This window comes from Coregonus lavaretus, assembly GCF_964263955.1.
Source record: "Coregonus lavaretus genome assembly, contig: HAP1_SCAFFOLD_341, whole genome shotgun sequence".
Taxonomy (NCBI): Eukaryota; Metazoa; Chordata; class Actinopteri; order Salmoniformes; family Salmonidae; genus Coregonus; species Coregonus lavaretus.
In genome coordinates this window covers 62319-73928 of record NW_028160750.1, presented here as the reverse complement: position 1 = coordinate 73928, position 11610 = coordinate 62319, and the positions used below count along the sequence as shown (strand labels likewise).

Sequence of the window (11610 nt, the reverse complement as noted above, 5' to 3'; positions counted from 1 at the left end):
AGGAGGCAGAGAGAAATGAGTCAAATGTGGACATAGGGAGGTTGAAATCCCCCAAAACTGTGAGGGGTGAGCCATCCTCAGGAAAGGAACTTATCAAGGCGTCAAGCTCATTGATGAACTCTCCAGTGGACCTTAGTGGATTGAAGCTGAGCTGGTCCTGGAGTGGTGATGTGGTTCAACTGGGTCTGTCTCTCCCCAGCTGCAGGTTTGGGTGTGACCACGATGGTGAACACACCCATGGTGTCTGGTCCGGATCGTACTGCTGCTAAGGTGTACACACCTGCGTCTGTAAGTTTAATGTCTTGGATGGTTAGTAGGATTTCATCACCTTTACATGCACCCCCTTTTGACCCCTGCACACCCCTTATCATTGAAAACCTAGCTGCTTTAGAAGCATCTCCTATTACATATGGATAGCCTCTACGCCATTCCCAGAAGGTGCCAACATTTGTAATCATAAAATCCCAATATGGACACCACTTTCCCCCACACAGATAAGTACTTCTCTTTAACACATGGGGATACATTTTGTTACAGTTTTCCTTCTGGTTCCAATTGCAACCAGTGTCCCCAATTCCACTAGCCCTATTCCTCCATGACCAGATCTTACATGGTTCTAGGGACATCACTTGAGATTCCCCTTCCTGTAAGGTAATGACTATATTATGATACTGACTGGATGTCACTGTTCCCCATAGGGCCAGCCCCGCTAGTAACCATACCATCCTCCCCGTCTGCAGCCAAGTCCTGTTGTACTTGATCTAGAGTTCTTCCTGGAACTATATCTTTGGCACAATGTGGTCTGTGGTACCACACGTCCTTCTTACTCGTGTTTACCCTCAGCGAGTGACTTGATACCTCTTTCACCTGAAAAGGCCCTTCCCACCTTGGCTCCGTCCACTTCCTGGAATGCACCTTCACTCTCACCCAATCTCCCACCAGGATGTCTCTGTTCTCGTCCGTGGTTTCAACAGCAGGAGTGCGCACTTCCACCACCTGTTTAGACAATCTTTCAACAAGAGAAATTAGTGCCTGCATGTAGTCTGTATATCTGATTTTTGCAATATCTAGCCTAGCCTCTTCTCATCCATTGTGGTCCATCAATGTGTGCAATCCCATGTGCATGGGCAGAGTCTGTGTAGATGTCCACATTCTTTCCTTCACTTAGTTGTAGAGCTCTCCTCAACGGCCTAAGTTCAGCTAACTGTGCTGAAGCTTCATTGGGACCAAGTTTCTCTGCTTCCATTACTTAATGTCCTCCTTCTGTGTCTTGTTTCACCACTGCATAGGCAGCAGTGTTTCCTTCCTTTGGGTCCTTTGACCTGTAGCAGCATCCATCAGTGAACAGGGTGATTTTGTTCCCCTCCAAGGGTGAGTTTTGCAGGTCCATTCGGACTTTAATCTGTTTGGCTGCTCTATCCTCACAGACATGTGGTTCTCCAAAACCCATACCATCGGTCATATTGGTTGCTGTTGTCACATATGTAATGTGCTTTGCAGTGATGGCCTTTGTTATGCTGGATTTTCTTTTACTGGACATTGTGAAAAGTTTGGAGCCTATAAAAGCGGTCACCCCATGATCTGTATTGATTTCAAGTGGATGTCTCATCACAATGTGGGCTGTTTTACCTATAGCTTTTGCAATGGCAGCCATGTGTCTGGCACAGTCAGTCTGTCCTGTTTCAATGTTGTCCAGTTTCGCGCTATAGTAGTGTAACACTCTTCTTTCCCCCTTTTGTTTCTGATACAGGATGGAATGTACATAACCATCCTGCTCCGAAACATCCAAACAGAATGGCGTGGTGTAATCGGGTAAGGACAGTGCTTCAGCCTGTGCCAGCATCTGTTTGAGTTGGATTAAAGCTGCCTCTGCTTCCGGAGTCCACTTAAGGACTGCTGTGAGGTTTCTGTTTCCTGCTTCTCTCAAGATTGCCCGCAGTGGTTCCACTTTAAGACAGTATTCTGGCACATGCGTTCTGCTATATCCAGTAAGGCCAAGAAATGACAAAAGGTGTTGTACAGTAGTAGGTTTGGGATGTTCCAAGATGGAGGTCCTCTGAGCCACAGACACAGCTTGTCCCTTCCCTGACAGCACTCTTCCCAGGAACTGGACACTTCTCCGACAGCACTGCACTTTCTCTTTCTTTACCTTGTATCCCTTTTTGGCCACCAACAGGAGAAGGGACTTGGTGGCCTGCAAACAAGACTCAGCAGTGGGTGCTGCCAACAGAAGATCATCAACGTATTGGAGTAGTGTCACCCCCTCAGGTAATGTTAGTTCTTCCAAGTGGCTCTTCAGGATAGCGTTGAAGATTCCCGGGGAATCACGGTAGCCTTGTGGAAGTCGGGAATACGTAAATTGCTGCCCTCTATAGGTAAATGCAAAAAGTGGTTGGGACTCTGGATGTAATGGGATGCAGAAAAATGCATTGGCGAGATCCACTACTGTAAACCAATCTTGGGTGGGTGAAATGTTCTGTAAGGCCAGATATGGGTCTGGTACAGGTCGAACATCTGGTACAGTTACTTCGTTGATTGGTCTGAAGTCCTGCACCATCCTCCATTTCCCAGTGTCACCTTTCTTTACTGGAAGGATGGGTGTATTCCACACAGAACAGGTTGGATATATAACCTGTCCTTTTTGGAGTCCTGATATCGTAGGCTCAATACCCCTCGTCTTCTCTTCACTGAGAGGGTATTGAGATTTGTGAACTGGGATAGTGAGTTCACTTCCTTCTCGAATGGAGACAACCACTGGTTCTACATCAACCAGCCCCACATCTTCAGCACTTGTTGTCCACAGTTCCTCTGGTAGTTGATTGAAAATGTTAGGAGTATCCGGATGATCAGTCATCTCCCTGCCATGGTAACGTGATCTCCTCACAACCTCTGGTTTTGACACATCATCCACATTGAGTTTAATTCTCCATACTTGATTTCCCTCAAGGAATGCGCTTTCCACTTTGTAACAAGAGGTTTTGTTCCACCGTAGGCAACTTGCTGCCTTTACCGCTGGTCCCAGAGATCTTGCCTCATATCCAAATCCCACGAGAAGGGTAACATGCGGCATAGAATCATTAGGAAGAGCAAACCATTTGTCTGTGAGTACCACGTCTCCATCCATGACCATGCAGCTGGTAGCCACTCCTTCTTTGAGTATGTACATATAATTGCTGGTCACAATCGGGCGCCTATCGTCCATTTCCTCCTCCCAGGCTTCATCCAAGTCCCTGGTATAGTTCATTGTCATGTGCGGAGGGTCCTCAGGTGGATAGTATGCATTTAAGGTCTGTATCCAGGCCTTCCATAGTTGGAACTCTCTGCATACTCGGGGAGCATCAGGGTCAGTATCCATGAGCTTCAGCCAGTAAACATATGCTTCCTCCTCATCTTCCTCGTTTAGGTGTGTTCCCACATATAGCATGTGAGGGGGGTCGGAGAGTTTTTTCATGATTACTGGCATGAGATCATCTATGGGCGTGATGGATGCATGTAAACCCTCCGGGTTACAATAGATACTACATCCCAGTTTGGAAAGCTGGTCCCTCCCCATGAGCCCCATTGAGCATTCCGGGTTGTATAGAAACTGATGGGTAACCTGTTGGTCATCCCATACAACCTCCAATGGAACTGTGTATGGCTTTCTCATTATAGCCCCAGAAACCCCAGAGAAAGCTTGTGTTTTGGTAGTGAGTTGATATGTTGCTTGTACAGAAGACCATGTACATCCTGTATCAATCAGCATATTATGTTGTCTTCCTCCAATCGAACATGTCACTATCGGCTCTGAACCTGGTGGGAAAGTGTAAATGTTGGTGGTGGGATCCTTATGGGTTTCTGGGCAGCTTCATTGGTAATTGTGTTCATCACCCAGCCATGACATGCTGGGCAGGAAGGCAGCGTTAGGCACTGCTGGGTCTTGTTTTCGGTTCTGCTGTTGTGGTGGTTGGTGCTGCTGGACTGGCATTCCTCCTCCTTGCCAGTTTCCCCATCCTTGTTGGTATCTCGGTGCTTGTCTTCTGGACTGTCCCATGTAACCCCTCCCTCTTTGTTGTCCCTGTCTTGGGAGATAACAGTGTCTTGCCAGGTGGCCATGCATCCCACAGTTAAAACACCCTTGGTCAGCGTATCTAGGGGTGTATCCCTGTTGTCGTGGTGGTATATAGGATTGCTGGTATGCGGGTGCACCATATCCAGGAGGACCAGAAGGTGCCATCATTTCCGTCATTGCCTGTATTACAGCAGTAACTGCAGCAGTAGTATCATTTCCGGGTGCAGGAGTGGTAGGATTAGATGTTGGGGTACTGGTTACCACCATTTGTTTTCCCGGCTTGTCCTCTGTCAGTTGCTTCTTCAGAACCTTTTTCTGAAGTTGTTTGAGTTCATCCTCTTCCTTTCGCTTACCCTCTCTCCATCGTTCCACATGGTGTTGTGCTATCTCGGTAAATTCCGGAATTGATTTTGCGGTGATTGCCACAACTTTTTCACATTCAGCTCGAGCCTGATCCGGGAGTCCCCCCAAGCAGTTTGTCAGGAAGAGGTGCTTCATGGTGTCTTTTCCTGGTTCTTCATTCCATGCTTGCCTCCAGAGGCACTTAGCCCTCTTCATGTATGCTGGTATGGTTTCATCGTCATTCAATATCAGAGTTCTCATCAGTTCGGGTCTGGCCTGGGTAGGATACTTCCTCCTTATGACATTCCATACGTCACTGCGGTGGGGGTCAAATCTTGTAGCCGACCACACTTGCCCTCTCAGTCCCCCAGAGGTCATTATCTCTCTGCATTCCTGGTCTCCCATACACCTGTTCATTACAGTAACCATATCACCTATGGTGAGTTCATCCGCTGCTGTGAGACTCTCAAAAGACTTCACCCATCTGTGTCCAGATTCATCAGGTTGGGGGAGACTGTCCACCAGTGTCTGTATGTCTCTGTGAGACCATGGCTTGTAAACTGAGACCCCCCCTGGGGTCTCCCTCAACGGGTACTGCCCCCCTTTGTGTCCTTCTCTGGACTGGGCCCTGGCTCGGGTATGGTATGCAGGTCCATCATTGTTGTCCCATATGTCTCCATCAAAAGCTCCACATATTAGTTTTTGTTGTTTCCCTCTTTCCTCCTCATCTCTGAGGTCAATACAGTGTCCCCTTACTGGTGAGCGTTCACTTTCACTTCCGTTCTTGTTCGCTTTGAGCTCCATTTTTTACTTTTGCAATTGTGCTTCCTGGTGTCGTACTTCCTCTTTTATCATCTTCAACTCTTCCAGTCGTTCTTCATCTCTCTGTCTCTCAAGTCTCTCCCTCCTTTCCCCTTCTTCAGCATCCTTGTTTCGTTGCCACTCCCCCTGGGCTAGACCACCTCTTACGTTTCCTCCAGTTAGGCTCATTCTCTCTTCCTTCTCACTCTCACCGTCACCGTAAATACTCCCTCCTCCTTCTGTTCCGCATCTGTTCCCCGTCTCTCCCTCAATTCTACTCAGTTCAAACACTCCTTTTTCTAGCGCTCTTGCAGCTTTTAGAAGTACATCCACTTCTCCCCTTCTGTCAGTCATATCGCTCTTTCTGACCCACACTCCTTCTTCCCCCTCATCTGTCCTTTGTTGATAGTGGACTTTTCCCGCTATATCCAGAACCGGAGCCATTGTTTTTGGGTGGTCTTCATATGGTGGTGGCGCTGTTGGTAAGGGTGGGTATAAACGGGTCCTTTCCTTTTGTCCTGTTTTCTCCGCACACAGTTTCTTCAATTTTCCAAGCATTGCTAGGCCAATCCTCTCCTTTAGCTTTGCTTTCTCCATTGCGTCTTTAATTTTGCCACTGCGGGGCTCTCCTTCACTTTTCCATTCGCCTTCTGCTTTCTGGGTTTTCCGTTTCAACGTCTCCAGTATTCTCCCTGGTTCGCCTTCTACAGGCACTCCATCGGGGGACAGTATACAACCATCGTCTATCCATTCTCTATAAAGTTTTTCTCCTCGCCTGCTCCATTCTTTTCCATCTTTTCCTCCGTTTGTTTCAAGTGTGGATTTTAGAGCCTTCAATATTCTTTCCGCTTCTCCGCTGGTAGTCATGTTTTTTTCGTTTTAATTTGTAATATTCGTCCGCTATTTAGTTATTTAAAGTACATCTATCTATTATTCCCACCTAATTAGTTAAACTCGGCGCCAGGTTATTTCAACCTTAATTGTTTGAAAGCAGTATTCTTACAGTGCCACACATCAAATGGTAAATTGAAGGAATAAACCCAATTGTTTCAATTATTTAACCAATGTGGCGATACATCAAATTAAACGCCACACATCAATTGGTAAATTGAACGAATAAACCCAAGTTTTTCAATAATTTAACCAATGTGGTGATACATCAAATTAAACGCCACACATCAATTGGTAAATTGAACGAATAAACCCAAGTTTTTCAATTATTTAACCAATGGTTGATACATCAAATTAAACGCCACACCAAATCACTTCAATTTACTTATTTAAAAGCAGTATTACGCTATGTCAAACATCAAATGTTATATTTCAAATATATCAGTTCAAACGTTTTAGTTCAGTCACACTCATTCATCACTTTTCATTTCATGTTTTCGATTGTTACTGACGGGTTATATGGTTTGAGTAAACACAAATCCAACATTTATTCCCAAATTATACCGTTTGGACAGCCACAAACGTCTTTTGATTCCCAATTTGTTTTCTATCAAGGTATACAGGTTTATCATTCACACTTTCATGCATACGACAACACTCGCACTGTCTAACTTTTATAGTACCTCCTATGGGTGTCTTTTGTTAACGTTTGCACACTTTAAACTTTATTTCCTAATTGTAATTCTCATCATTTACTGTTTTAAAATATTCTTTGTATTCACAGTCAAAAATGGTACACAGTTAAACGTAGTATACAGTTATCACACAGCAAAAATAGTACACAGTTATCGCACTCACTCACAATACACAGTCATAATCCTATCATACAGTCAAATATGTCACACAGTCATAAATGACACACTTATATTCCACACACAATCTATTTGGGCACACAGCCGCGTCTATTTTATTCAAAACACTGTGCTGAACCTAGCCGCAACCCTTAGTTACGGACCTTGCCAGTCACCAGTATTATCAAAAATTTCCCGAACCTAGCCGTATCTCAGTTACGGACCTTGCCGGTATAATTCTTCGAACCTTAGTCGTACTGTCGTAGTTACGAACCTTGCCGATAGCAATTATTTAAACCAATTATTCCCTATATCTTCCGAACCTTAGCCGTATTGTCGCAATTACGGACCTTGCCGGTAGATGTCAGTATTGTCTCCTGAACCTAGCCGTATCTCACGGACCTTGCCGGTAGAACCAATACTCTCTGGTACCATGGTTTAAACATCACATTTACTAAAGGCTTGCATGTCACAATATTGTGCTTATCTACTCATAATAGTTTCATAATTGAGTTCACTTACATCAGACAGGTGTTTCACAAAATTAATTTGGATAAAGCCAATGTGCAGATCTTTAGTTATTTAACAATAGGTATCTGCTTACCTTTTTAGAAGCCCGGGCAGTTTGTGAAACACACGGTTCGATGAAAGAGGTGACCAAATGGGCCGGACAGTATCCAGCGAAGTCCCTTCTACCAGATCACGTCGGGGTCACCAATTGTCAAAGTCGCGTCAATTCAAATCTGGTATTAGGAACAAAAGAGGTCAACACGACTTCTAAGATATACTAGTTATTTTAATTAATGCAAAAAACTTCAATGGTAAATATGATGTTTCGTATATACGGACTCTTTGAAATACCTCGCAGGGCACTTCAGAGAACTAAAACATTGTTTCAGATCCAATACTCAAATACTCTGACAGAGAAAGTTTCCCACTTCTCTGCTGGCCAATTAGAGTAAAGGAATGAGTGTGGTTTTAACTTTACTCAGCCAATCCGTTGGTTCAGGTGTTGGTCCCATCTCCTCGGCGCCATTTGTTGCACACTTCAGCCAGGCACAAGTTTATCATAACAACCTGTCATAGTGAGAAGAGCCAGCTCCCTTAGACCTCATTCCTACGTCCAAGGAAGGTTCACAGATCACAAAGAACCAGCATAGTCTAGCATTTGGAGAAACAATCCTTATCTCATTTTACCCCCTAAAACAGCTCTTCACATCAATCACAGCCTGCCAGGTGTCACAACCTACATTAGCCCAGTCAAGAATGCATTCTTTCTAAGTTAGTCATCCCATCAATTTAGGAGAATAATAAATCCCCAATAAACGCCAGGGTTGTAGGTTCGATTCCCACGGGGGGTATGAAAAAAAAAAAAGTAACGTATGCACTAACTGTAAGTCGCTCTGGATAAGAGCGTCTGCTAAATGACTTAAACATGTTAAATGTAGAGGGCCCCGTAAACAGTTCCACAAACGTCAGCATGAGTGCTCTGACTGTGGAAGCACTAATCACTGGACCAAAGCTCACTGTCAGATGCACCAGCTGTGCGTCAAGTGCTTTTCTCCGGGCCACATGAGCTTTGACTGTAGTGAGGCTGGGCAGCGACAGAACCCTGGATGTGGACAGACTGGCAGGTCTCAGGAAAACTAGAAAGCCTCCGTTCTGAGGAGGGCAATGTGGGGCATTCTTATTTTTCCTCCACTGATGATGATATCCAATCTGTTTATTCTTACTTTTGTGAGTCAGTACCCAAGAACAACACAGTCATTTTTCAGAACACAATGAGAATTACTCAGAATGACAGTTTGTTTTACACCACTGTGCTAGTACAGGATAAAGTTGAGCTGAAGGGGATGTTAGATAGTGGGTCCATGGCTACTACTCTGCGCGCAGATATTGTACCTCGGTTGAGGGAGGCAGGAGTGGTAGAGGGGAACTTTCTAGCTCCTTCAGACATCATCCTGGTGGGTTGTGGTGGGAACAAACTAGCCCAGTGGGCATGTGACTTAAAAATTCAACTTTATGGCTTCTGTTATGTAGTCCCAGTGCTTATTGTTGATGGGCAGGTTGATTAACTCATTGTGGGAACTAATGTGTTGAAGTCTCTGATTAGACAGTGAGTTTCTATGTGCTCACGCAGGTGCCCGAGAGCTGTGGCTGCACCAAGGGCTAAACTATTGTGTGTTGTCTCTTCGTGTACAGGTATGTCATTTATTTTGTCAGAATTATGTTGTATATCATTTTACTTGTATTGTATAGTGTGTTGTTAGGCACTGAATGTGTCCCCTGTCGGTCTGTCCCCCTGTCGGTCTGTCCCCTGTCGGTCTGTCCCCTGTCGGTCTGTCCCCCTGTCAGTCTGTCACCTGTTTTTCTGTCTGTGTCCCAGGAGCCAGAGTAAATGCCAAAGACAACAAGTGGCTCACTCCTCTGCACCGGGCCGTGGCTTCCTGCAGTGAGGTACGTGTACTGATACTGTCAGCCCTCACACACACTCCTGTGCATATGTGTTTGACTGTTAAGTGTGTTGTGATTTTTAAATGCACTTTAAACAAAGTTGAACATGATTTGAACTGTGTTCCTGTAGGAGGCTGTCCAGGTGTTATTGAAACACTCTACTGACGTGAACGCCAGGGACAAGAACTGGCAAACGCCGCTCCACATCGCTGCGGCCAATAAGGCAGTCCGCTGTGCCGAGGCCCTGGTCCCTCTCCTCAGCAACGTGAACGTGTCAGACCGGGCCGGGCGCACGGCGCTGCACCATGCAGCCTTCAGTGGACACCAGGAGGTTAGCAATTAGCATGGACATGATTACACACTGTAGTCTACACTTTATACCTGTCCTATCCCCACGTTGAGCTTACTGTGCATCCGATTACTTATATTGGTTGAATGTAGGGCTGTGACGGTAATTGGATAACCGTGACATTGACGGTTTTGGATGAAGAACGCCATGAAAATAAAATAACCGTCAAAACCAAGTATGATTTTCTCTCCATAAAATGTTTTATCACCTTTTATTTTAATGTAGATATACTTTATCCATAGCGGGAGTGTTAACTCTTGATTATATGGTATTGTTTTGCTGACTTAGTTGGAGGAGATATAGACAGTTTAATAGATGGACTATCTTTTGATGCACCGCAATCACCAAATCTGCTCTATGTGCGAATAGGAGAGAATCTTTGAAGGTCAATTCAGGTTAATTGAAGAGGGGGGGTAAGGTGAAAAGTGGGGACCGGGGGTAACTATAGTACCTCTAGATCTATAGCCTACAGGCTGGGGGTGGGTGGGTAGCCTCTGACCTCTGACCTTCACCTCTGACCTTTTTCATTGTTACAGTAGATCAGAGGAGTGAGGTGAAAAAGATGGCTCTCATTGCAAAAAAAACCCCATAACAACCTGTTTGGGCACATTTCAGTTTCACACCTAATGACGATGGAGAACCAGATGACTTGGCCAGCCTGTTTGCAGAATATGCGCCAAACCCATAGGCTACCTACTAAGAATTCCAGCACCACAAACGGGACACCGATAAGTGGCGAGCACTGCCAGACACTGGAACTCGTTATTTAGTCATAGGAATGGTGCCTTTACGAACGGTGGAGAAACCCGCCTTCAAATAAATGCTCTGGAAATTTGACAGACTATACGAGTTACCGGGGAGAAAGTATTTGTCTCAAACAGCGGTCCCTACCTTGTTCAACAAGGTGAAGGGGGAGGTTCAGACAGAGCTAAAGGACGTAGATTTGTTTATTTTTGCACTGAATACGGACATGTGGTCAAGTGTAAATATGACTCCTTACATGAACCTAACAGTGCACTATCTGACGAAAGACTGGACACTGAAATCCAACTGTTTGGAAACAACCTACATTCCGGAATACCACACAGCCGACAAACTCTCCGAAGCCCTGCGTTCGGAATTCCTTGACTGGGCCCTTGATGAAAATCTAATGTCCTGTATCGCCACAGACAACAGGGCCAACATTGTGGCTGAAGTGAGGCAACTGAACTGGCCTTGGCTAAATTGCTTTGGCCACAATCTCCATCTCGCTGTCACCATCAATGTGAAGCTAGAGCACAGGCCGTGTTCTAGGCCTATGTAGAACTCTGGTGGGCACTTTTTAGCAGAGCTGGCGATTTAACAGGGGGACCTAGTAAGGCCCAGACCGAGCTGAACCTCCCAATTCACAACCTCATTCTTGTGAGAAATTAAGTTTTAATAACTAAGCTGTAATAACCATTTATAGGCTATTCAATATTAAAAGAATAAGCTATGCAAAATGATTGTTCATGAATAATTGTAATTCAGATGCCCGAGCAAATAAACAAACAAAATAGGCTAGTTTCCTTGAATCACTTAATGTTGCATTACCATAGGCCCATTGTTTTATTTAGCCAATCATACTCTAATTAAACCACTGATTATAATGAGTTAATAATGAGAATATAGAACATATTCTGGGAATCCTACATGTTACGTGTGTATACTATACCAGAAAGCATGATCATTAGCTTCTTCTGGATTGTTTTAAATCGCGTAGCCTGTCGGAAGGCAGCGGGTGCGGCGAATAGGCTTCCAAATAGATGACTGTTGAGTTGTGAATGTCAGTGAAAGAGAGGCTCAACCAGGCATATCGCAATTTTTCAAAATACAATGGAGGGAAAACAGTT

The 11610-nt window shown here is 44.9% G+C and overlaps 1 protein-coding gene across 1 annotated transcript in view; it reads left to right on the top strand.

Annotated features, from left to right (window-relative positions):
• Window positions 1–222: 222 nt before the first annotated feature.
• LOC311121478 (serine/threonine-protein phosphatase 6 regulatory ankyrin repeat subunit A-like) overlaps window positions 223–11610 on the top strand; it is a gene marked incomplete at its 5' end in the record, with an annotated part of 55140 nt that continues 43752 nt past the window's right edge. Inside the window, 3 exons of the mRNA XM_084195964.1 lie at window positions 223–288; window positions 9292–9393; window positions 9521–9721. Of these exons, the coding sequence (XP_084052090.1) occupies window positions 223–288; window positions 9292–9393; window positions 9521–9721 (369 nt within the window). The remainder of the gene's footprint in view (window positions 289–9291; window positions 9394–9520; window positions 9722–11610) is intronic.